Source organism: Sceloporus occidentalis, unplaced genomic scaffold (genome assembly GCF_023333645.1).
Source record: "Sceloporus occidentalis isolate IW3139 unplaced genomic scaffold, rSceOcc1.0.p SCAF_235, whole genome shotgun sequence".
NCBI classification, from domain to species: Eukaryota; Metazoa; Chordata; class Lepidosauria; order Squamata; family Phrynosomatidae; genus Sceloporus; species Sceloporus occidentalis.
In genome coordinates, this window is record NW_028317215.1 from 100,541 (window position 1) to 126,555 (window position 26,015).

Sequence of the window (26,015 nt, forward strand, 5' to 3'; positions counted from 1 at the left end):
TAACAAAGTCAAATTCACACCTCCCCTCCTCCCCAACCCCAGTGACAGGAGGAGGGGGCAAGAGAGGACGGGGGGGGCACCTTCATACTGAAGTGGTAACAAGAAAAAGTGGTAACAAGGGGCAACTATGGGAAAAAGAGGGCAATCTTATAATAAGAGGCAACAAGTGAGGGCAGGGGCAAAAAGAGCAAGCACATGGGGGATCCCTGGGGTGTAGTGGGACCCCAGGGACCCTGGGGTGAAATGGGGTCCCTGGGGTATAATGGGGTCCCTGGGGTGGGGGAGAATCCAGGGTCCCAGTGAGTGAGAAGTGGAAGGTGTCGTGAAGGCTGGGAGCGCAGGGTGGATAGGGGGGAGAGGAGGGGGTGGGAAATCTTTAATACAGGGGAGGAGGGGAGTTTGGAGAATATGAGAGGGTGAGAGTGTCGGGGGGGGGAGTGTCGGGGGGGGAGGGGGAGGGTGACCCGGGGAGGAGGGACCGGACAAAACGGAGCGGAGAGAGGAGAAGAGAAATCAGGAGCCGGAGGAGAAAGTGACAGCGGGAGCCGGACTCTGAGGGGCAGATAGGGGGCAGGGCAGGGCAAGAGGGGCAAAAAGAGGTGAGAGACACGGGGTAAAACAGGCAGAGGGGCAGATAAGGGGGTGAGTGGAACCAGAGCAGCCAGGGGAGCAGGGCAAAAAGCAGAGGGGCAAAACGAGTGCAGGGCATGCAGTGCGCATAGAGGGCAAAGAGGGAAGTTTAAGGGGTTAAATAGAGACGCTGGGGTATTGGTGGAGGAACGGGCAGGAGTGGGGGTCTCCAGAGGGGTCGGGGGTCTCAGGGGGGTTAGGGTGTCTGGCAGAGAGGTTGGGGGTCTCAGGGGGAGGGGGATTGGGATTTAGGATTCGGGGTGAGAGAGGAAGGGGTCTCGGAGGGGGGTAGCTGGGGGTCTCAGAGGGGGTAGCTGGGGGTCTCCGGGGTTATTTTCGGTTAGTGAGGCAACCAGTGGTCTCGGAGGGGGTAGCCGGGGGTTGTAGGGTGAGGGGTCTCTACTCGTACAGTTTGGGGTGGCCCCTGTCTGGCCCCTGTCAGTATGGGGTATTTGGGGTCTGCCTCCAGCCTATTCCTGCTCTCGTTGCCCCTGCTGTGTGCATTCAGCCAGCCTGCTGCCCGGACACCCAGCGGTGAGTACCCTGCAGGTAGTGATGCCGTGTGCTGACCTCTCAGCAGGGGTGGCCCCAGGGCACTCTGCCCGGACATGCCTCTGTACCCCTAACCTCTGAGGGAATCATTTCTGCACTGTTTATAACTTGATTTACCCCACGTGGAAATGTCTTTAATGGGTGTTACCAAGTCTGGTGCAAAGTGGTAAATGTGGTGCTGTTGTCATAGCAACCGATTCTCCTGGATAATACTAAATTCACCACATTGGACCAGAATTGCCCCCCCCCCCGTGTGTCTCATGTATTATTTGCTTCCATGCTTTTCTTTTTTTTTTACTGAAATCTCTCTAATTGAACCCAAATTAGTAAAATGTTTACTAAAGGATTGTGTGAGAAAGTATGAAAACTGGTTTTATCACCGATTGCTATGGCGATAAAAATACTTTTTTACACTTTGCAGTTACTTTTTCATAACATGGATATCCCCCCCCATACCCCCCCCCGTAACAGGACTGACAAAGGTGCTTCTTGTTTGTGATTCACATAAACCCTTAAGAGTTTTGAGGTGGGATTTACCCCCTGGCTGGATCCATTCTGTGCTTTTGCTTTGGTTGTTGATTTGGGGGGGCATTTACCCCAGTGTGCTGCGGGCTGCCCCCTTTCCTGGGTAGTTTGGCCTGGTTTTGCCGCTGGGTTGATGCCCCGTGGAGGAGTCATTAGAGGCTCCCGGGATATCTTTGTAAATATGTAGCTGTACAAAAAAATGGGTCAATTCCAGTACAGAATGGTAAATGTGGGCAATCGCCGTAGCAACCCGTGCGATGCTCCTGGCAGTGGCTTCACTTTATCGGTTTGCACCGGAGTTGGTCTGATACCCCACTGAGTCTCTGATCTGCCCCGCCAGGTATTAGCCGATTACCCCACACGCAGCCCCAGAGCCTGACAGTACACGGAATGGGGGGCTGACGGGGGGCCCCTGTGGCATTCAAATAGTTAATTCCCTAATTCTAACTAACACCCCCCCCCCCGCCCGTCCTGCAGCTGGATTTACAATAATTGCGCATTTGGCACCGGCCCGACTCCAGCTGCTCTGGGCTACAACCCCCATGATGCTCAGCCAGGCTCCGGTGCCCTGCCAAGCTTAACTCCATCAGTGCTGGGTTAGTCTGCCCCCCCGGGGGTTAATCCTGTGGCGTTGGGGCCGTTTGCGGAAGGCGGAAAGTCCCTCTCCTGTTTTTGCTGAATTCTGACCTCTCGGCAGCTATGAAATGTCTGGCAGCCGCAGGGTTAAGTGGAGGAAGATTGACCCCGGCTGAAATTGGGTAATAGATTCTAAAATAAACACAAACTCCTGGAAGACAGATTGCAGATGTTTGGGGGAAATGAGTGGAGTGTAAGGAGAGTGCGAGCGGCCGCGTGTGTCAGCGTCCCCGCCGGCGCCAGCGTGATGGGAGTCGTAGCACGACGACGCTTGGTTACGCCTGTGTGCACAAATAAGTGATACTTTGTTACATTCACCGTCCGAGCCCCCCGTGAATCCGTTCAGCGCTTTGTTATTTATCGGGGGGGTCAGAAAATGACAGAAAAATGTCCAGCGAAGCTTGCGCCCCCCCCCCCCCGGGTCTGTTACCCTAAAAAATGCGCCCTCGCTGTATCTATGGTGTCGGGCAGCTTCTGGAAACTATCCCGGGGATTGACAGACATTCCTGACGGGGGGGGGGGGGGTTAATTCATCGACTCCCTCGGTTCCAGAAATAATAAACATCTGGAACCCAATCCCCCCCCCAGTACCGAGAAAAGGGCGATCCGTCCCAAGCGCGTTTCCCCTCCCCCGCTGCAGCGGCTCCGGCAGGTAAAACCTCAGCGAAGCTGTCGTGGCTGAGACCCTCGGAGCGTTCGTGGCCGGCGGGACCCGAGTGGCTTCCGGGTTTGCATGAGAAACGATGACTTAATACGAATATCCGTAAATATACTGCGAGGGTTATTACATTATGACATCATTTGGCTGATGAGGTCGCTGTAGCCCCCCGCAGTCCCCCATATTGGTTCAGTCCAATCCTGAGCCATCAGATACCGGCAAACCCCCCCGGACCGCGTCGCCGTTTTATTCCTGGCAGATACATTTCTGGATAAATTGGTAAATTTTGGTCTAAAACTAATTTTTTTCTGAGCTGCGATCGTCCTGGTAACCAGTATATTTTATGTACCTGCGCGTTAATAAACAAATATTTCATGCCGGACCCCTGAATGGAGCCACTATTCCAGCTCCAGCGGCCGGTGAGGGAGAGCGTCCGTCGCCTGTCAGACCCGCTGCCAACTTCAACTTTCCACGAAGCGCCCCCCGCCCCCCCGCTCCCCCGCCGCGTCGTTTATATGATTCAGGGCTGCGAATATTTCACGTCAGGTAGAAAGCCTGCGGTTTTAGGGCAATAAAAACCCTGAGTGTGAACAGAAGCTGGCGGTTTAAATCTCAGCTGCCGGGCTCCTCTGAAAAGAATAATAAAATCCTGCAAAAGGCTTCAGGCGCCAAAAACGTAACACTTCGTGGATAAACGAATAAAAAAGAATAAAAATACGAAGCCAGCATTTTGTTATAAATTGTAGAAAACAGTATTTTTGGTAAAAAATAAATAAATTGGGGGCCCTGCCGAGCAGAATCTCGGGGGAAACGCGTTATTCTTTATCCTTCCAGTTCAGCTCAATGTCGAGAAAAGACGATTTGTTGTAATTGGTCCAGATGCACTCACAGGGTTAATTAATCAATCCCATTTCTGGCGCCGTTTCCTCTCTTGTAGATTTTGTAACATTTTTGGCATAAAATGAGCCGGATTTCTGCCAAAAAATCCTCCGATTTATCTTCTGTATCTGCTGGTTAAATAAATAAGATTTCGATAAAATGAAAGAAATGCCTCGGTCTTAATGCCCCCGGGGGGGTGTTTTTAGGGGTCCCGGTTGGATAAAGCTTGGAAGGCGAGGGGTCTCTGGTAGATCGGCTCGAAGGGGCTTTCAGATGCCCGGATCTCTCGTATCACGTTACCGCGTTGCACGTTTAGTGGTTTATGCCCCTGTGATACTCGGCCCCTCTGTATATCACGCACCCCCCCCAGGGCTTTAACCCCTTTCTCTCTCTTCCTGCAGGGGTGGACGAGTGCGCGCAGGGAACCGACAAGTGCCACATAGACGCCATATGCCAGGACACGCCGACCGCCTACAAATGTATCTGCAAAGCCGGCTTTAAAGGAGAGGGGACCTCGTGTGAAGGTGAGACGTGGACTCTGCTGATAACCCTTCCCTCCCCCGAATTATTTCTGCAGAATGTGAGGAGCGTGGTTGGGTGGGATTCTCTCCTCCGTGGTTGGGTGGGATGCTCTCCCCCGTGGTTGGGTGGGATGCTCTCCTCCATGGTTGGGTGGGATGCTCTCCCCCGTGGTTGGGTGGGATTCTCTCCTCCGTGGTTGGGTGGGATTCTCTCCTCCATGGTTGGGTGGGATGCTCTCCCCTGTGGTTGGGTGGGATGCTCTCCTCCGTGGTTAAGTGCGATGCTCTCCTCCGTGGTTGGGTGGGATGCTCTCCTCCATGGTTGGGTGGGATGCTCTCCCCCGTGGTTGGGTGGGATTCTCTCCTTCGTGGTTGGGTGGGATTCTCTCCTCCATGGTTGGGTGGGATGCTCTCCCCTGTGGTTGGGTGGGATGCTCTCCTCCGTGGTTAAGTGCGATGCTCTCCTCCGTGGTTGGGTGGGATGCTCTCCTCCGTGGTTGGGTGGGATTCTCTCCTCCATGGTTGGGTGGGATGCTCTCCCCTGTGGTTGGGTGGGATGCTCTCCTCCGTGGTTAAGTGCGATGCTCTCCTCCGTGGTTGGGTGGGATGCTCTCCTCCATGGTTGGGTGGGATGCTCTCCCCCGTGGTTGGGTGGGATGCTCTCCTCCATGGTTGGGTGGGATGCTCTCCCCCGTGGTTGGGTGGGATTCTCTCCTCCGTGGTTGGGTGGGATTCTCTCCTCCATGGTTGGGTGGGATGCTCTCCCCTGTGGTTGGGTGGGATGCTCTCCTCCGTGGTTAAGTGCGATGCTCTCCTCCGTGGTTGGGTGGGATGCTCTCCTCCATGGTTGGGTGGGATGCTCTCCCCCGTGGTTGGGTGGGATTCTCTCCTTCGTGGTTGGGTGGGATTCTCTCCTCCATGGTTGGGTGGGATGCTCTCCCCTGTGGTTGGGTGGGATGCTCTCCTCCGTGGTTAAGTGCGATGCTCTCCTCCGTGGTTGGGTGGGATGCTCTCCTCCGTGGTTGGGTGGGATTCTCTCCTCCATGGTTGGGTGGGATGCTCTCCCCTGTGGTTGGGTGGGATGCTCTCCTCCGTGGTTAAGTGCGATGCTCTCCTCCGTGGTTGGGTGGGATGCTCTCCTCCATGGTTGGGTGGGATGCTCTCCCCCGTGGTTGGGTGGGATGCTCTCCTCCATGGTTGGGTGGGATGCTCTCCTCCGTGGTTGGGTGCGATTCTCTCCTCCGTGGTTGGGTGGGATTCTCTCCTCCATGGTTGGGTGGGATGCTCTCCCCCGTGGTTGGGTGGGATGCTCTCCTCCATGGTTGGGTGGGATGCTCTCCTCCGTGGTTGGATGCGATTCTCTCCTCCGTGGTTGGGTGGGATTCTCTCCTCCATGGTTGGGTGGGATACTCTCCTCCATGGTTGGGTGGGATGCTCTCCCCCGTGGTTGGGTGCGATGCTCTCCTCCGTGGTTGGGTGCGATTCTCTCCTCCGTGGTTGGGTGGGATGCTCTCCTCCGTGGTTGGGTGCGATGCTCTCCTCCGTGGTTGGGTGGGATGCTCTCCGTGGTTGGGTGCGATGCTCTCCTCCGTGGTAGGGTGCGATGCTCTCCCCCGTGGTTGGGTGGGATGCTCTCTTCCATGGTTGGGTGCGATGCTCTCCTCCGTGGTTGGGTATCCAACATAGTAACATATCAGCCTCTTTTGGGGGTGACTCTCATTGCCCTCAGCCTGCCAGTGGCTGGTAGGAGTCAGGCTTTAAAAATGCTTGCGAGTGGTATTTCCCCGCACGGGTCTGGGGGATGTGATTTTTAACCCTTTCGGTGTCATGGAGGGGCCGCGAGGGCCACGTAAGTTGAAAGTAATTTTCAGCAGTGAGTAGCTGTCAGGAGTCCGACTCTCACTGCTCTCATCTAACAGAAAGCCTCTGTCTAATCCTCATGAAAAGACGCGGCGAGTGTTTCCATTTACCCCGCTGATCCGTGACCCGCTGATCCGTGACTCGCTGATCCGTGACTCGCTGATCCGTGACTTGCTGATCCGTGATCGCCTGTGCCCGAGGCGCTCTCATTAATCACGCCGACTTTCTCTTTATCCGGCAGACGTTGACGAATGTGATAGTGAATACAATGGCGATTGCGTCCACGAGTGCACCAACATCCCCGGGAATTACCGCTGCACTTGCTATGACGGCTTCAAGCTGGCCCACGATGGACATAACTGCTTAGGTAAGCGATTAGACTGTCGCGCCGCCATATCGCCCGGTGTGTCAGTAGCGATGTACAGTGCAGATTTCATTGCACCCATAGAGGGTAACATGAGTCCCCTTAGTTATAATTGAAATTTGTGCTTGAGCACAGGTGGTCAGTGACTGCACTCAAGCCTAGAATGAGGATAATGGGAGTTGTAGTTAATACGTATGTATTCTATTTAAGGAGTTCCTTGTGCTGTCCGTTCTCAGCGAGTTGCCCCGGGGCAGGGGACGATTTTCTTTACCCCTCTAATTCCTCTGATTTTGCCGTTTGCAGACGTGGATGAATGCCAGTCCAATAACGGGGGGTGTCAGCACCTCTGCGTCAACACCATGGGGAGCTACGAGTGCCGCTGCAACAAGGGCTTCTTCCTGAGCGACAATCAGCACACGTGCATCCACCGCTCTGAAGGTAAGGAAACCCCCGCGCCATGGGCTGGCTGGGAGTTATAGGAGTTTAAAGACCTAAGGATTGCAAACTCCCAGGAATACCGAAACCAGTTGGAAGCCACGTTCTGCTTTGCCACGGACTCCCTGTTCAACAGGTCTCAGACCCCCCATTCCTTGGTCCCCAGACCCCTCATTCCTTGGTCCTTAGACCCCTCATTCCTTGGTCCTCAGACCCCCGTTCTCTGGTCCCCTGACCCCGTCAGTAGCCCAGGACCCTCCGTCCGCCGCTCCTTGGTGCCTCTTTTTTCCTAAGTGTTTTTTTCCTTCCGCTTCTTGAACTTTTTGCACTTTACCTGCTTTCGAGAGGCAATTATCTGGCGACTGAATGAACACAAAGAGAATTACCCCGCCTGACAAACCCCGAACACTTCATTCCCCGACCGCTTCGCCTCTCGGTTAGTTGACGGATCACATTGCGCTTATTAGCCCAGAAAATGTCACAAAAACAGCAGCGTTAATGAGGCTAATTTGTGATGTTATGGGGTGTGCGGGCCGGTGATTGACAGCTCAATGGCTGGCCGGCGCTTTCATGTTTTGTGCTCCGGGTCGGAGGCGCCATCTTTGTTTCTGCCGATTTCTCACTGTGGGAAAGGAGTCAAGAAGTCGCTGGAGCAGAATAATCTCCGCGGCTCAGGATCTGCCCCTTTGTTGACTAAAACCCCTTTAATGGCAGCAGAGAGCCCCGGCATGAAGCCCAAGCGTCAGACCCCAAACGATCCCATCCAGTCGCCGACTGCGGAGTCACTGGGAACGTCGGATTTTCTTTATGTTACATTTGTTTATACCCTTCCAAAAACTATATTACAATATATTACACGAAAAAGTGCTGCGGGAATACAAATAAATAAACAATAATAATACAATTAATAATACTACTCCTACTACCGATAATAATAATAATAATACTACTACTACTACTACTAATAATATAATACTACTTCTAATAATAAAACATAATAATAATAAAACATACTACTACTACTACTACTAATAATAAAAGATAATAATAATAAAACATACTACTACTACTACTACTAATAATAATAATAATAAAAGATAATAATAATAATAATAATAATAAAACATAATAATAATAAAACATACTACTACTACTACTAATAATAATAAAAGATAATAATAATAAAAGATAATAATAATAAAACATACTACTACTACTACTAATAATAATAAAAGATAATAATAATAATAAAAGATAATAATAATAAAACATACTACTACTACTACTAATAATAATAATAATAAAACATAATAATAATAAAACATACTACTACTACTACTAATAATAATAATAATAAAAGATAATAATAATAATAATATAATAATGATAGTAATACTAATAATAATAATAATGATAATAAAACCTAATAATAATACTTCAACTACTACTACTAATAAAATATGATAATAAAATTTAATAACAGATAATAATAATCTTACATTCCAATTTCATCAAAAAGTTGCTTTTTGCATAAAATATTTTTAAACTTCGTCAGCGTTCTCCCTACACTATTGAAGTAAAGTTGCTACATTTTATTGAGCTGCCGTAGGAAACGATGTAGCGTCACATACAACAAATCATGATACAATCATACAACAAATCATACAACAAATCATACAATTATACAACAAATCATACAATCATACAACAAATCATAAACAAATCATACAATCATACAACAAATCATACAATCATACAACAAATCATAAACAAATCATACAATCATACAACAAATCATACAATCATACAACAAATCATACAATCCTCCCGGCAGAAGTGGTAGAGGGTAATACAGTGAGGGTATTAAACATGTATGGGGTAGACATACGGCTCCTGAATCTAAGACGAGACCAACGACTGATTACGGTTTGAGTCTTTACAGCAGGAGAAATAGCCGACTAGACGGGGGCCGCCGGGGGCCGATTATAATGAATTCAGCTTTTTAGTGGATAAATCCGGGAGGCAGGTAATTAGACAAACAGCTGGAAGAAAACTGTTATTTGGCACAATTCCTTGCAGACCCTTCAAGAGGTTAGAGGTCAAGAGGTAGATTAAAGGGCACACAAGCAATCTGAAGTTGTAGTTGGAGACAGATGGGGAGCTTGATGGATGTGTGTGATGGGAGCAGGTGCCCTGAAGGGGGAGCCGTGCTACGTCTGCTCCAGGGGGGCCGCGCTACGTCTGCTCCAGGGGGCCGCGCTACGTCTGCTCCAGGGGGCCGCACTCTGTCTGCTCCAGGGGGGCCGCGCTACGTCTGCTCCAGGGGGCCGCACTCTGCTCCAGGGGGGCTGCGCTACGTCTGCTCCAGGGGCCCACACTCTGTCTGCTGCAGGGGGGCTGCGGTTTCACAGGATAAACAGAACACAAACCACACATTTGTCATTTACACTCTGGGATTTAAGTCCCTGAAATAAGAGCAGCCGACTTTCCTACTTGGAGGAGATGAGAGGAGAGCAGAGAGGAAAGAGGAGAGAAGGGAGGAGAGGAGAGCTAAGAGGAGCAGAAATAAGAGGAGAGAGAGCAGAGAAGAGAGATAAGAGGAGAGCTCAGGGGAGAGGAGAGATAAGAGGAGAGCTCAGGGGAGAGGAGAGATAAGAGGGGAGGAGAGGAGAGATAAGAGGGGAGGAGAGGAGAGATAAGAGGGGAGGAGAGGAGAGTTCCACTTAAGAACGAGACCCACTGAGTAAAGAAGAAATTATGTATTAAAGGATTTTTCTTCAGTTTTTGGAGATCCCCGGAGAGCCGTTTTCTGTGGGGAGGAAGAGACTGAATGGGCTGAATGTTTTTTTCGGGGGGGGGGGGGTCTTTTCCAAAAGCACGGAAGTTTGGGGGGGTCCGGATAGACGGGCTCTGGGGGGCTCTTCTCCTTTGATAATACCCCGTCTGTTTTGCAGAAGGCCTGAGTTGCATGAACAAGGATCACGGCTGCGCTCACATCTGCCGGGAGTCGCCGAGAGGCGGCGTGTCCTGCGACTGCCGGCCGGGTTTCGAGTTGGGGAGGAATCAGAGAGACTGTGTCCGTAAGTGTCCGACGCCAAAAATACCCGGACCCCCCGCCGCAGGGTATCATCACACCAATAACCCCATTATCTGCCCCCCATCCGTGGTGTCCCCGTTTACTTAGCTGTCTCCAGGCGCGACCTCCTTCCCTTCACACAACTCTTAGCCGTTTCCTTGAAGTCTGTCCAATTTCCCTTAGTCCCTGGCCTTATCTTATATCTAGCTGAGCCTTATGCCCACCCCATCTCTACCACTTCTGCAGGAAGGCTCTTCCATGCATCCACTACCCTCTGCGCCTCTGTTTTAGGACAGTGCCCTCTTCCTGCAGTAGTCCCCCCCCTCTATATATGTTAAGATCCTTTAACCCTTCGCGGTAAGTCTCATCCTGCGACCCGTGAAGCGGGTTAGTCTCCCGTCTCCGATACCCGCGTCCGATCCGTAACATTCTAGAAATGTAGCAGCGTGTGTTGTTTGGAAAGAGTTAAATAACTCTCACGATTTGTATCTTTGGTGGTAAATGTCGGAAATCAGTATTTTTGTTAAAATATATTTTAAAAAACGATGGTTTGAAGGAAATGGCTGGTGACCTAAATAAAGCGGCTTTGGGACTTCGGTTAGACTTTGAATGTCGACAATAATTCTCCTTTTAAGAAAATTGCTTGAGAAGCGGCCGCGGCCTGGGGGGGCTGGGTGTGTGGGGGGGTACATGGGGGGGTAGAAGTGAAATAAACAAAGTCTTGCGGGAGAGGGAATGGGACTGAGGTCAGGAAGAGGGGGGAGTTTCGGATTTCACTCTGATGGTTGGGGGGGGCGTTTCTGTCAGAACACTAATGAGGCACTCGGGGGGGGGGGGGGGGGGGGGGCCTAGAAAATACCCGCGATGGGGACTGGTTCGGGGCGAGGCGGGTACATGACCCCCCGCTGTACGTGGCGATTAGAAACAGACCCCTCTGGGGTGTTAGGACGGGGCTCGGGGATCATGGAGGCAGCCATGACCGGGTTCTGTGGTGTATGAGAATACCGTCTATGTAACGGCACTCTCACGCGCTACACGCCAGTCACACCGAGGGGATAGAAACTGCATCAGCCAATACCTTGGCCAAAGAGCTAACAGTCAGAAATGCAATTACAGTCCCTCCTGTCTGTCTGTCTTTCCGTCCGTCCGTCTCTGGACGCAGTTACCATTTTTCTTGCTATTTTTCAGAAAAAGCCCATTTAATCCAGGTTGGGGTCTCTTGTTTTATTTCCAGTGACCTGTAACCATGGAAACGGAGGATGTCAGCACACATGTAATGACACGGATGTCGGGCCCGTATGTTCCTGTCACCCTAAGTACACCCTGCACGCTAACGGCAAGGCCTGTGTCGGTCAGTAAGGACGGCAAACGCGTTGAACTCGCTTGTGCTCCCATTTATTCCTCCCCATGCGCATTTCACCAAAAGCCTTGGGACTCCTTCGCAGTCATGCTGTCAGTCTATTCCTACCAACTCTCCTGAGTATAACTGGGCTAGTCCCTGGAGAGCGTTTCCTGAATCCGGTTCCCGCATAGTGGTCTCTGTCCAGCGCCGCGTCTGCCGCGCCCCCCCCCCTCGGGCGGGGGGCAGAATCGGGGGGGTTCCTGGAGCTCGCCTCGGCTTATCTGTCGCCTTCTGTGTTTTCTATACAGAGAAAGAAGAAGCAGAGTTGAACTCCACGTCGGACATGGACAAGCGGGTGAAGCGCCGGCTGGTGATGGGTGAGCGTTAAGGCGACGGCTGAGTTCCCATCAGCTTCAGGCGGATTCTCCTGTTAACGTGAGAGACGCCGCGGTGCGACATGCGATGCGTGTTACTAACACATCCCTCTGTCCACGTTTCAGAGACATGCGCGGTTAATAACGGCGGCTGCGACCGAACGTGCCGTGACACCTCGACTGGCGTGCGCTGCAGCTGCCCCCTCGGATTTACTCTGCAGTTTGACGGGAAGACGTGTAAAGGTAACAATTTAACACGGAGAGCACCGAATTCACATTCAGTGTTAGTATGTGTAAGGTGTTAGTTTGTGTAAGGTGTTAGTATGTGTAAGGTGTTAGTATGTGCAACATGTTAGTATGTGTAAGGTGTTAGTATGTGCAACATGTTAGTATGTGTAAGGTGTTAGTATGTGTAGCGTGTTAGTATGTGCAGCGTGTTAGTATGTGTAGCGTGTTAGTATGTGTAATGTGTTAGTATGTGTAGCATGTTAGTATATGCAGCGTGTTAGTATGTGTAAGGTGTTAGTATGTGCAGCGTGTTAGTATGTGTAAGGTGTTAGTATGTGCAGCGTGTTAGTATGTGTAAGGTGTTAGTATGTGTAATTTGTTAGTATGTGCAGCTTGTTAGTATGTGTAAGGTGTTAGTATGTGTAAGGTGTTAGTATGTGCAGTGTGTTAGTATGTGTAAGGTGTTAGTATGTGTAATGTGTTAGAATGTGTAAGGTGTTAGTATGTGCCGCGTGTTAGTATGTGTAAGGTGTTAGTATGTGCCGCGTGTTAGTATGTGTAAGGTGTTAGTATGTGTAAGGTGTTAGCATGTGTAAGGTGTTAGCATGTGTAAGGTGTTAGTATGTGTAAGGTGTTAGTATGTGCCGCGTGTTAGTATGTGTAAGGTGTTAGTATGTGTAAGGTGTTAGTATGTGTAATGTGTTAGAATGTGTAAGGTGTTAGTATGTGTAATGTGTTAGAATGTGTAAGGTGTTAGTATGTGTAAGGTGTTAGAATGTGTAAGGTGTTAGTATGTGTAAGGTGTTAGTATGTGCCGCGTGTTAGTATGTGCCACGTGTTAGTATGTGCCGCGTGTTAGTATGTGTAAGGTGTTACACATGTGTAAGGTGGGTCGGGACACGTGGGTGATGTATGTTTTGTGTCCCCGCAGATATTGATGAATGTCAGAGCGGGAACGGCGGCTGCGAGCATTTTTGCAAAAACACGGTGGGCAGCTTTGATTGCAGCTGCAGGACGGGCTTCAAATTACTTACAGATGAGAAGTCCTGCCAGGGTAGGTCGCCAATTGCCCCGCCGCCGGGGTAGGTCGCCAATTGCCCCGCCGCCGGGTTGGGTCGCCGATTGCCCCGCAGCCGGGGTAGGTCGCCGATTGCCCTGCTGTCAGGGTAGGTCGCCGATTGCCCCGCCGCCGAGGAGGGGTGGGTATGGCTGCCTTTCAGCTCTGGCTGTTTAATATAACGATCCCACCACATTCAGAGACCGGCCGTTCGGGAGACAAGCAGTCAATGCAGGTTTCCCAACATGCAAAATATAACCGAGTAATAATAGTAATAATAATACTAATAATAGCAATACTACTACTAATAGTCATAATAATAATAATAGTAATACTAATATGCTACTACTAATATTAATAGTAATAATAATAATTATAGTATTAATACTAATATACTACTAATATTAATAGTAACAATACTATTAATAGTAATAATACATCTGATATTACTTCTAATAGTAATATACTGCTACTAATAATAATAGTAATACAACTGATACTGTCAATAATAGTAATAATACTGATACTACTAAAAATAGTAATAATACTGATACTACTAATAAAAGTAATAATGCTAATACTATTAATAATAGTTATAATAGCAATATTAATACTGATACTGTTACAAATAATATTAGTAAAACTACTAATACTAACAATAGTAATAATTCTAATATACTAGTAATAACACTACTGATACTACTACTAATAGCAATATTAATACTACTACTAGTAATAATAGTAATAATGCTAATATACTAATAATAGTTCTAATATCAGTAGTAGTCCTGATACTACTACTAATAATATCTGGAGTAATAATAATAGTAGTAATAATCACAGTTAGTGTCTTGCAGCGCAGACATGCTCGTTGGTAACAATGTATCGATTTAGAGTAATGTTTAGAAACGTTCATCTTGTTACATAATGTTCTGTATTAAAGGGGTAGCAGAAGGATTATTTTTGGCGATGACATCACTTTGTGCCGCGCTCCGTCCCGTGAGCTCATCCGTGACCTCGGGGGGGATGAAGCCCATCCGGGGAGTTTAGAATAAATACCCCCCTGACACTTTTTTTGTGTCTGTTTTCCTTTTTTTTAATTTTTTTACTGACTTTTTGTTATCCGTTTATTTGATTTTATCGCAGATATTGACGAGTGCTCCTTCGAACGGACGTGCGATCACACGTGCACCAATCTCCCGGGGTCCTTCACGTGCACCTGTGATAAAGGGTACAGCCTCTACGGCCTCACACACTGCGGAGGTGAGTGCAAAGCCCCAGAGGGGGCAGATAGCTGAATTAATGTGGGGGGCGGGGGGTGCTCTGACCCCCTGCAGGGCCGGCTGGGATCGGTGAACGAATCCTTAATTCATTTTCATTCCTAAAATACGATGCGTTGACGACGTTCCAAACTTCATGCCCTCTCCTTGTTTTATGAAAACTAAAGAATGGTGATACCTCCCAGCCTGCGTTCTATCGCGCATGTCCATGCAGTCTGGTGCAGTCTGTCGCGCATGTCCGCACAGTCTGTCGCGCATGTCCCTGTTATAGCAGCCGCGGGCCGAACATTTGGCTTTCAGGTGTCGGGTTTTCCCGTCAGCGAGGGTTTTTCCAGCTGGCTCGTAGCTCATACAGACGCTCTTATCCGTAACGCCGGTCTTTGGCGAGTCTCGGATTCCAACAAACCGCAATCGCAGCACCAGCCAGACTCTACCGGAGAGGAACGAGACACACGGCAGCTCTTATTAACCCCCTCGGCACCGGAGCTACCCGTAGCAGAGCCGGTGACTGAGAACTGAGAACGTTCAGACATCAGGAAGGAAAAGTTTCACGTATTTTACCAACAAATTGCATTATTTGGATAAATGCAGCTTTTTCTGCTTCGTGGGGGGGTCCCCTGCGGGCGTTTATTAGAGGCTCCGCCATAATCCCTTCGGGGTCTGGGGTCCACGCTGTGGCTCAGGGTCTTTTAGCGTATACAATGATTGGTCCCTTTAAATGTATCATGTGATCCGTGCCAAGGAGAGTCTTCTGCCCCCTTACTGGGGTATTATTCCACGGAGGGGGGGCACGGGGGGGTTGTAAGCCTCTAATTACACCCAATTTTCCTTTTTTTTTGGTGTAATTTTCCTTTAAGTATAATTGCTCGTGGAATTCTTATATTCCTTCCTTTCCAGACGGCGATGAAACGAGTTCTTTAATAACCGTCTCAGCCGGCGTCCCACGGAAGTCAAAATAGCCCCAAAATATGTGGTTTGCCGCGGGGAAGACACAAAATAACGATTGTTTTGGTGACGGCGCCGGGCGGAGGTTTCACAAAGTCTTCAAAAGAACCTTAATCACAATATCCATTTTTTTTTACCAAATTTTCATTCTTACTAATCCCCCCCCCTTTGTGCAAATTTTTATTTTAGCCCAAAATAAATGTAAAGGAACAAATACTATATTTTTTTTCTTTCCAAAGCACCAAATATAAGACGTTAGGCTCTATCTAAGCGAGAAAATCAGCCGTCGTTTCGGGGATAGATCTGCGTTTTATTTATGTCGCCGACGCCTGTCTAGAAATTAACCATTTTCCCAATTTTTTGCCCCGCAGATACGAACGAATGCAGCATTAACAACGGAGGCTGCTCGCACGGCTGCGTGAACACGGCGGGGGCTCACTACTGTCAGTGCCCCCCGCGGTACAAGCTGCACTGGAACGGCAAGGACTGCGTCGGTAAGATGCCCCGGCGCAGGGTAGAAGCCCTCTGTAACTGCGGCGGGGGTGGGGTGGGGGGGTGTAGCGCAATCCCATTCTGTCAGGCCACAGACCCTTCAGCAGGTAAAGGGTTAATGCATCACATGTCCTGACGTTGGGATGATGGGTTTCCCAGTTGAAACCAGTTCAGGGTCAGCGGGATACAGGAGATACTTTGTCTTGGCCGCCGTTTCCCTTCCGTGTCCATCGCGTGGCGGCATTTGGCGCGTGCCGCGTTAACTCTTTAGCGCCCGTGACGGCGTGTGCGGTTTTGTTGCTGTGAAGGCGCTGCTCCACTTTAATAAAAATCACTATCCTAGATCTGCGGGAAACCGGAAAATCTGTGTTTCTAGCTTTTTTTCTTAAAAGTGTGAGGATAGGATTTTGTTGCTGCTATGGCAACGGAGTCTCCCATTGTATCCTATGATACGGGGGCTAGGCGATAGTATCGGTGGGGATGGCCATGATTAATCATTCTTTTGGGCAGGGTTTTTAATGGGAAAAGTGTTAAATTGACCAGGAGTGGAGCAGCGCCTTTAGTGTGCTTGGTACTGGCGGCCGTTTGTCTCGCTCGTGGCGGCCATGGCGCCGGGATAATCCGGGTTACGTTTGTGAACAAGACCTTTGTGACCTGGTTGAGTTGAATCATTCGAGGTTTGGCGAAAGCCCAGGCCAATGATCCGCGAGCCCCCCGGGACTGGGCCGCGGACCACGAGGAGTCCGTGCCGGTTGCTGCTACCCGGATAAAAGACCCGACTGACGCCCGTTACGCTTAAAGTCAGCTCCGGTGACCCCAAAAGGTTTACATTTCTTTTTTTTACGGAGCACGATTCGACGAGCGGCCACAGCAGCGGGTTGGCGGCTCCGTGTACATTTTTAGACGTAGCGGCTCTGAGTTTATTGGTTCCTTTCCCCCCAAACCATCGACCGCACGGACCCCCAACATATAAAAGGTCATTACGGCGGGTAAATGCTTCTTATGTCGGCTTTTGAACACAGCGTCTGTGTCGGCTCTTTAGGGGGCGCGTGGGGCAAATAACGTGGGGGTAAAACAATAAAAATAACAAAGAAACCCCCCCAAGAGAATCCTAATTCGGAAACGGTTCGGGGCTTGTGGGCATTTTAACCCCCGGTGGACCGGTCACCCCATCAGCGCTCCTCTTTTTATTCCGTTCAGAGGCTCAGACCCCCCCGGCGGACGCGGCCCCCCCGAGGGTATTCCTACGCTGCGTGAAGAGCGGCGGGGGCGAGAGGTGTTTACTAAGCTGCCCGTCCCACGTCTATTCCGCGCCCGGTGAGTAGGACGCTGCGTCGGTCACCAAAACAGAAGATAATAATCGTTCTTAAAACGACCGCCTCGTAACCATAGCGACGGAATAAATAACGGTGAACCCGGGAAGGGGGGTCACTCGGGGTAACGAAACGCTTTGCGTCTGCAGGGCTCCAGGACTCGTACGCCGTCACCTGTGGATCCTCCTCGCCGCTGAGAGCGAAACGCGCGAGGAACGAGACCGCAGGTAACAAAAAAGTGTCTTTATTCAGAGCGCTAAATCCCAGGGCGGTTATTGGCGAGAGCGGCGCATCGTTTAGTTATTCTGGGCCGGCCCTGCCCGGGGGTGACGGGGCGCACGAGACTGACCCGCGGGACGGGGGACGCCGCTTCATTCTCTCTTCTTTCCAGATTTTGCAACAATTAAGACGAGCGTCACGTTTAAAGTCGCCGACGGCGCGTGCCGGACGAGGAAGACAGAAGCCCCCCCGGAATTCACGCAGCAGCGGATATCAGGTACCGGAAAGGGTCCGGAATCATCCGCCGATTCGGAGCGACTACAACGGGGGGCTACAACGGGGGCTACGCGGGGGCCGCAGCCGTCGGATTTGGCGCCCGGGAGGGATCGTGTGTTTGACCCCCTGTTTTATCCGAAAGAATCCCCCCCCCCCGGCCCTGCACCCCGGGGCTCTCTTACCTGTTTCCTGGTGATCTAGGGGGGAGTTTTCACGAGGGGCCACACAGCGCGTCCGGGTAGCTAGCGGGGTACTTGATGTGCGACGTTACCCAGCGGCGTCGGCACAGACTCAGTGCTCCGCGGCGGCAGGACTGGAGGTCACCGTCTCGAGGCTGGAGGGATGTGCCAGCACGGGGCCCGGGGCAGATCAGACCACCGGCACGAAGCGCAGACGGCAAAATACCTTAAAGATTCTCGACCGCCCATCCGGTAAAGAGATTGCAAGCTCCGCAGACTACCCGTCATTGATGTCATAATCTGCCTGATCAACAGACCTAGATAGTCTCAGAAGCTCGCAATCTATTATACTTCACTCTGTGTCTCTAGCGATCGTTATCGTGCTCCGTGCTCGTCGAATGATCCTTATCTTATATACGGGAGCCCAACGAGGCTTCTTCGTGCCGTTACGTGGATTTTCACTTTTTGCACCGATGGGGTTTTTTCTCGTCACAAAGCGCTGCGTTTCGCCCAATTAACCTGCGTGAATCCGGGGGGGGATGGGGGGGTGGGAGTTAGGTAATTCGGCTCGTGTTTTATGTCGAAATCCCCAAATTCTTTCTTTGATGTGAAGTGCGACGGCCAGTGGGGGGGGACGTTTGGGGCGGATGACTTGCGGGGAGGAATAACGTCGCGCTCGGCTGGTTATTCTGTGATTTTGTTTATGCAGAGAAACAATATCTCGTGTACGAGAATTTCCACTTCTTAAACATAACGTGCAAGAGCGTCGGGAGGAAGCCGTCCGGCAGAGAGAGCGTCATAACGGCGCTGCTAGAGCTCCACGTCAGCCATCACGAGGTCACAGGTTGGTCGGCGGACCCCGAAGCGGCCCATTTCTGCTTAATTATTAACGCTCCTTTCCTTAAACCTGCGGAACTTTCTTCAAAGTATCTCCTGTTTTCTCTCCGCTCCGCGTATCGTCAGGCAGAAGGCGAATGTACTCTGCGCGCTTGGCAGAAGAGCTGACGTTCTGCCGGGACTTTCTCAGTAACTTCCTGCTTTTGCCCCCCTTTCAGAGTCGTGCGCCCTCAGCTGCGTCCGGAGGAAAGCAGAGAAACGGCTCCGCAAAACCGTCAGGACGCTGAGAAAGGCGTTCAGCAGGGAGCAGCTCCACGTCCGTCTGTCCGGGAGGGACTTCGAGGTGGCGAGAAAGACCCCCCGAGACGCGCAGGACGCCTGTGGGACGGGACAGGTCCGGGCAGACGGGCGATGTGGTAAGTCGACCCCCCAAATGCTGCAAAACGTTTGACTTTGTTTAGGGACCTGTCTGTGCTTCGCCTCAGAACCCGCTGGCAGATCGGCCCCCATCCGGCCCCCGTCTAGTCGCCTGTTTCTCCTGCTGTAAAGACTCAAACCTTAATCAAACCTTTAGCGCTCAGGTAACGCCGTCCGACGAGGGCCGCCGAGAGTCTGGGCAGTCCTCCAGTCTATGTGTCTCTGACAACGGGCCGGCCGGCGGGCGAGATAAGGGGGGGCCGCGTGCGTTCGCGTCCTTCGCGTGTTCTCACTGTCGGGACTCGGGGCGCGAGACAATAACGCGACCGTATCGTTTAAACAAATTAATAACATTTCGAATCTTACGGTTTGCCCCAAAAGCGCAGCGAGAGCCGCCTTCAAAGATCGTTATTCCGAAGGTCGGTTCCCAAAATGAAATCCGTTAATGGTTATTCCGTCGGGGGCCGGAGGGAGACGCGTTCTCTTCCAGAGACCCCTCCAACCTCTGGAGACCGGCTTCTCGCGGACCGTTCCCCCCGTCCGGCTCCTCTGTCCACATCGGCCCCTCCGTCCTCTGTAGACCCGCTTCTGGCGGACCGTTCCCCCCCGCGTCCGGCTCCTCTGTCCACATCGGCCCCTCCGACCACTGGAGACCCGCTTCTGGCGGACCGTTCCCCCCGTCCGGCTCCTCTGTCCACATCGGCCCCTCGACCACTGGAGACCCGCTTCTGGCGGACCGTTCCCCCCGTCCGGCTCCTCTGTCCACATCGGCCCCTCCGACCTCTGGAGACCCGCTTCTGGCGGCCCGTTCCCCCCGTCCGGCTCCTCTGTCCACCTACCCTCCGATTTCTTGTTTTCTTCCTTTTAGCCCCAAATCTCTTCATGAAAACATCTAATGACCTCGGCCGTTGCGGTCGGTTTTCCTGGGGATTTCACATTTTTCCGGAGTAGTCTTTTCTGTCGCCGGTAACCGTCACTTCCTCGCCCGTCCAGCCATCTTCTACTGTGTGACACGGCATTAACCCTTTACAGCCTGGAGGGGGGGGGGCTTATGCTTTGCTTGCTTTTTGGAAATTCCCACATTTACTAATTATGAACGCAATCCGTTTCCAGGGTACTGGATATGTAGAAATCGCATTGCAGGCGTGATCCCGAGCGCACACGCATGTTTCGGTAGCATGATACAGACCAGCTCTGCTGTACGTCGTGTCGGTGGGGGGGGGGGCTGGGGGGGTTACTTATAGACAAAAGGATTCAACACCCGGCAAATGACGTCAGCCTTGGAAGTGTTTGGAAGCGTTTACCATAAATAAATATAATGAAGGGCTTTACCTCAGTCCGCCCCGCCGCAAACGAGCCACCGCCAGCCCGCCGAGATGGGACGTCGTTGACCTTTTTATTGACGAGGCTCTCGATGCTCCGCGGGGATCCTCCAGCGATTGTCTCCGGCAAAAGAAAAAAAGAAACTACTTAAAAGACACAAAAGTTCAAAAGGGGCTTAGAGCTTTTTAAATGTCTTTATGAGCATTAATCTGGGCCCCCCCCCCACTCCAGGCCCCTCTTTACATCACAAAAGCTCTCGAATTAGAAAAACAGCTGCCTGGGACTTAAGAAAAGGGGTCGTCGGGGGCTGACAGAGACCCCCGCCGCTAACATCAAGTCTCCTGAAGCCAATTCGGTCTTTTGTGGGACAAAAAAAAAGGACTTTTTCTGGAAAGAAAGGCCTGATGGGAGTGCGAGTCCCGTGAAGACCCCCAAACCACCGGCAGCCCCCTAATCTACTATAATAGCATTCTGATTACCGGCGGAGGGCCGGGGGGATACCGCATGCGATATGGCGTAATATCGGAATATATGACGTAGCAGATACAATGTATCTTGTAGAAACAAAATGTGATTATTTAACCCTGCAAGTTCCGGGGTTAGCCCACTCATTGCTCCACAGGTAGTGGATTTCAGAGTTTAACTGCCCTTCCCGGGTTCTAGTAATAATAATCTGGGGCCGTCTGCTTCTTGCTGTGTCCATGGAGGCCAAGATTTTCCCCGAGACGGCCTTATAGTGACATTAATATATTTATACGCTGCAAGGAGGTCTCCATAGATCACAGCCATACGAGAACAGGGGGGGCAGTGAAAGAATTTATCACAACTTGAATGTTAATGTTTGACTTGGATGCACCATCTCTGCCGTAAAATCCCGCACAGTATTAACAACTCCGGCTCTCTTTCTGTCCCCTCCTCCCCCCCAGTTAGCTGCCAAGCTGGGACTTACTACGACGAGGAGAAGGAGCAATGTGTTTTATGCCCAAACGGAACGTATCAAAATGAGGAAGGGCAGATAACGTGTGAAATTTGCCCAAATCCTGAGAACCGAGGTGGGCCTAAGAGCCCGGGGGCCCGCGATGTATCAGAATGCGGAGGTAAAAAACCGCCAGCGAGGGAAATCCGACCGCTTCCCGGCGCAGCCACATCAAACCCAGCCCTCCGGGGGCCGCTAGGCGCTCGCCAGTCCCGGTCTACAATGCATAGCGATAGGGCGTAGAGCTCTGCCGGGTATCACAGGGCAGATACTGTGCATTTATATCCAAGTGGGGCAACTGCGGCTGCGGAATTCTGGGGGTAATTATAGCCAAACGCTGCTTTATGCTAACGCCGGATGGCCACCGTTAACTTAACGGCTCGCCTTAAATATTTATTATATTATGTAAAGGAACGGCCAGCTGATGACTGAAGCCGTACCAGACGGCAGTCTAAATAGTGAAAATAGCATTAACTAAATGCCGCTACACCCCCCCTGCGCCGAGGGTCTGTGTTAACCTCTCGGTGGCCGTGTAAATGGTGCGCACTAAATGCATGGCACGTCTCGGTATTGCGCCTTTATCCAGCAGCGCCCCCTAGTGTACCGCCTGGTATCTGCAACCTAACCCTGCACCGCTCGCTGGCTAATAAAAAAGCGGATTTTAGACATTTTTTTCGGGGGGGGGGATTTTTTAATCTGGTTTCATAAATCAGTGGCGTTTCTATGAGAGTCGCGCAGGTCTCTAACGCAAATACCTGGAATTGCCTTCGTTGCAGGGCTCTGCCCGGCGGGTGAATTCTCGGCAGATGGCTTCCGGCCGTGTGAGCCGTGCCCACATGGGACGTACCAGCCTGAAGCCGGGCGCACCTTGTGCTTCCCATGCGGCGGAGGACTCACAACCAAGCACAACGGTGCCACGGTGTTTACCGACTGCGAGACTAAAGGTGACTCCATCAATAACCAACGATCAATAAATATATATATATATATACGAGGCAGATCCCACCCTGTGCCACGTCATCAGCCCCCATGCCTGAGACTATATATCATACCAGCTTGTTTATTAACCCCCTACATCCTGGTTTGGGACGCGGGGTAGATGTTGGGGTCTTTACCACCCGTTTAATTGTTGGCTGACGCGTTCTCCCCTTTCTGCAGTTCAGTGCTCGCCGGGGCATTTCTACAACACAACTACCCACCGGTGTATCCGCTGCGCGGTGGGGACGTACCAGATGGACTTCGGACAGAACTTCTGTATTTCCTGCCCGGGAAACACCAGCACGGACTTCGACGGCTCCACCAGTATCACCCAGTGCAAGAGTAAGTGCCCCATTCCTACCCGCCGATTACCCCGCCGCGGTATTCCTACCGCCAATTATTACCCCGCCACGGTATTCCTACCACCGATTATTACCCCGCCACGGTATTCCTACCCCCGATTACCCCGCCCCGTTATTCCTACCACCGATTATTACCCCGCCGCGGTATTCCTACCCCCGATTACCCCGCCCCGGTATTCCTACCCCCGATTACCCCGCCGCGGTATTCCTACCCCTGATTACCCCGCCGTGGTACGGCAGATAAGGGTTAAATAATCCTTGGTTTCATCGTTTTTTCTTTTATATAATGTTACAAAAGCAAGTTATGGCAACGAATGCATTGTATCTGCTCGGTTTCTCGTTCATGAACAGATATTATTATTATTGCTGTATATATATATATATATATAGCGCCGTCATATTCTGCAGCGCCGTACAATGAGGATTACCGATCCTGATGTGTTTTGAATGGGGTTTCCACTTTTGACGCCGAGGCTTCCGCGTTTTCTTTTCGCAGACCGGCTGTGCGGAGGGGAACTGGGAGACTTCACCGGATACATCGAGTCGCCGAACTATCCGGGAAATTATCCGGCAAACGTCGAGTGCACCTGGAACATCAACCCGCCGGCCAAACGCCGCATCCTGATCGTCGTCCCCGAAATCTTCCTGCCCATAGAGGACGAGTGCGGAGATTATTTAGTGATGAGAAAAAGCTGTGAGTTCCGTTAGAACGAGTCGATGAGGCGACGGGCGTGATGATGACATCACACTGCGAGGGGCCGGTATAGAATATTATGGAAACGTAGAGATCCACAGAAAAAAAAAGCACGTTAGCTCTGTCTCTCTCGTGCGACACAAATGAGTTCATTAAATGTGATAAATACGTTCTTTTATTTGGTCCGCGGGAGGTGATAAGAGACGGGTAGTGTGTGTTAGAGAAGAGACTCGGCCGCGTTCTGTCCTCTCACGTGTCATTCTGTCTCTTCCAAAGCTTCATCCAATTCTGTCACCACCTACGAGACGTGCCAGACGTACGAGCGCCCCATCGCCTTCACGTCCAGGTCCAAAAAGCTTTGGATCCAGTTCCGGTCCAACGAGGCAAACAGCGCCAAAGGCTTCCAAGTCCCGTACGTCACGTACGATGGTAAGACAGATGTAGAGCAGCCAGCCCAGCCGGGTCACGGTTACATGTATGTACTGTGCGTACGCCGGTGGCGTGTGTGTCCTGCACCCCCCCTGGTGGGGTTACCCTTTGCCGGGTTTTATTGGTTTTCAACGGATCAGAGGCTCCTTCACATCTTCTCAAGGACCGTTGATTACGTTAGAAGATTCAAAGGAACAGCTGCGACACTCGGCGGAATGAACCGGAAACGGCTCCAGGGCCACTTATAACAATATATAATATAATAGAAAACATCAAAGAGAAAGAAATGTCCAAATAACGCAGCGTCTGACGACAAATCAACAAGAAAACGAATTCTGTCTAATTCCGTATCTGCGTCTCGTATTAACCGTTTAAACCCGGTCCGGGTCAATAATAAAGCTGCGGATCCTTAGGATGTGTATTTACTGTGTATTTACTGTGTATTTAATACGAATTTAAACAAATGAACCCAACCTGGCGCAGAAGATCTGCCCAGAGAACCATTTGTATTAAAAAGTATCTTGAAGAAACGGTAAAGAGGGTCAGAGGTCGGAAATAAATATTATTATTCATGTTATCGTTATATTATATACGTATTATGGAGGGTCCGGATCGTCTGATTATGTTTATTTGATGTTCTCGGTCTCCCTTGCAGAAGATTACCAGGAGCTGATAGAAGACATAGTGCGTGACGGACGGCTCTACGCCTCGGAAAACCACCAGGAAATCCTGAAGGTATTAATGAAACGCGCCGTACCTTAAATGTTAGGTATTCGGGGGTTAAACGTTTAGGGGTTTTCCACTTAAAATCATGCCCAGGGCTGTAATATCAGCATCAGCCACCAGAGGGAGCTCCGGGGGGCACAGGGTAGATCGTTTGGCCAACGTCGATGTCCTAGTGAAGCCGCATCGAGCCTCAAACATCACCCAACCATGCAGTTTTGTCACTTTTAGGATAAAAAAAAAGATATTCCAACGATTAGCTTAATAATTATAGATATAAATATATATATATATGACATTTGTGCCTTTTTCAAGGACGTGTGATGCTGTTTTTGTTTGAATTACTGCTTTATTAGACATTTGAAACATAGTATGAATGGCTGAATCGGATCCACGTGGCTGAGCGTGATCTGTGCAGCCGAGCGCGGTGCGAATGCCTGAATGTGATCTGTCAGGCCGAGGCTGACGTATTCATTAAATGTTCTCTTTCAGGATAAGAAGCTCATAAAGGCCTTGTTCGACGTCCTGGCGAATCCCCAAAATTACTTCAAGTACACGGCGCAGGAATCCAGAGAGATGTTTCCCAAGTCGTTCTTACGGCTTCTTCGCGCCAAAGTGTCCAGGTTTCTGCGGCCCTACAAATAACGACGAGCCCTCGACGTTTGCGGACTCTATGAGAAGATCTTCAAGAAGGATTTAACCCCCTCCGCTCCTGTCCTTTTCACGCCAGTCGGAGGGAATTTTGGCCACTTCCGTATTGCCATATTTGTGTATTTATAGCTGATCCTTGGAGCTGTACGTGCCGACGCTCGCCGAGGAATATCAGGCGACGCAACGGGGCTGTCAGTGGCTCGAGACACCAAAAGGTCTTTCTCCAGAGCATAGTACGGGGACCGTGGGCTTCTCGGGCTCCGTGCCGTCAGCTGACGAAAGAGTCTTGGGTCAAAAAAACAAAAGACTTGTCATGGAAAAATGTAACCCACGTGGCACAGCTACACACGCCGATCTCATTTAGACGTTTTAAGGGCGTCCAATGGCTTGTGTTCTTCGGAAACATTTCCATCCACCAAGGAGTCTCAACGGCTGGGACCAACGGCAGGCGGACCCCCCCGTCCAATGGCAGGCGGACCCCCGGCCAATGCCAAGGATCCTGCGACTTTCTTTAAATCTACAGGATAGGAGCTGAAACATCACAAAGTAACTTAATTACAAGAAGTAGCCTTAAGAAAAGAAAGTTATTTATTTGTTTGGAAGGATTTCTTAGGAGATTTTTTTTACAAAGAGCTTCACTTTTCCAGACATTGAAATGGATTTATCTAGAAGGAAATGAGCGCTGAGACCAATGTACTGGGACAGACCGAATATCGGGTGTATTAGACCCAGATCGTACCTTTAGATGATGTATGGAGCGGTTTCCATGGAATCGACAGAATCG

The 26,015-nt window shown here is 50.7% G+C and overlaps 1 protein-coding gene across 2 annotated transcripts; it reads left to right on the forward strand.

The window, feature by feature from the left end:
• The first annotated feature begins 1,073 nt into the window (after nucleotides 1-1,073).
• LOC149276517 (signal peptide, CUB and EGF-like domain-containing protein 2) lies at nucleotides 1,074-25,225 on the forward strand. Of its 2 annotated transcripts, XM_089503535.1 has the most exons (23): nucleotides 1,074-1,164; nucleotides 4,282-4,404; nucleotides 6,503-6,628; nucleotides 6,929-7,063; nucleotides 10,015-10,140; nucleotides 11,371-11,487; nucleotides 11,787-11,855; nucleotides 11,979-12,095; nucleotides 13,012-13,134; nucleotides 14,284-14,400; nucleotides 15,734-15,856; nucleotides 17,055-17,171; nucleotides 17,317-17,394; nucleotides 17,559-17,663; nucleotides 18,551-18,685; nucleotides 18,897-19,094; nucleotides 21,345-21,515; nucleotides 22,171-22,338; nucleotides 22,553-22,714; nucleotides 23,231-23,428; nucleotides 23,705-23,857; nucleotides 24,513-24,592; nucleotides 25,073-25,225. In XM_089503535.1, the coding sequence occupies exons 1-23, from the start codon at nucleotides 1,074-1,076 to the stop codon at nucleotides 25,223-25,225; spliced, it is 2,985 nt and encodes a 994-aa protein (XP_089359661.1). The 2 variants fall into 2 exon arrangements, with proteins under 2 accessions (XP_089359661.1, XP_089359662.1); XM_089503536.1 differs by lacking the exons at nucleotides 1,074-1,164; nucleotides 17,055-17,171; nucleotides 17,317-17,394; ... (1 more) ...; nucleotides 18,551-18,685; nucleotides 23,231-23,428 and having other exon boundaries at nucleotides 4,290-4,404.
• The last annotated feature ends 790 nt before the right edge of the window (nucleotides 25,226-26,015 follow it).

Bases quoted from the DNA above. Each gene is read 5' to 3' on its own strand.
- LOC149276517 (XM_089503535.1), top strand. From the start codon at position 1,074: ATGGGGTATTTGGGGTCTGCCTCCAGCCTATTCCTGCTCTCGTTGCCC. The intron at 6,629-6,928 runs GTAAGCGATTAG...TGCCGTTTGCAG, and splicing joins CGATGGACATAACTGCTTAG to ACGTGGATGAATGCCAGTCC. The intron at 11,488-11,786 runs GTCAGTAAGGAC...TTTTCTATACAG, and splicing joins TAACGGCAAGGCCTGTGTCG to AGAAAGAAGAAGCAGAGTTG.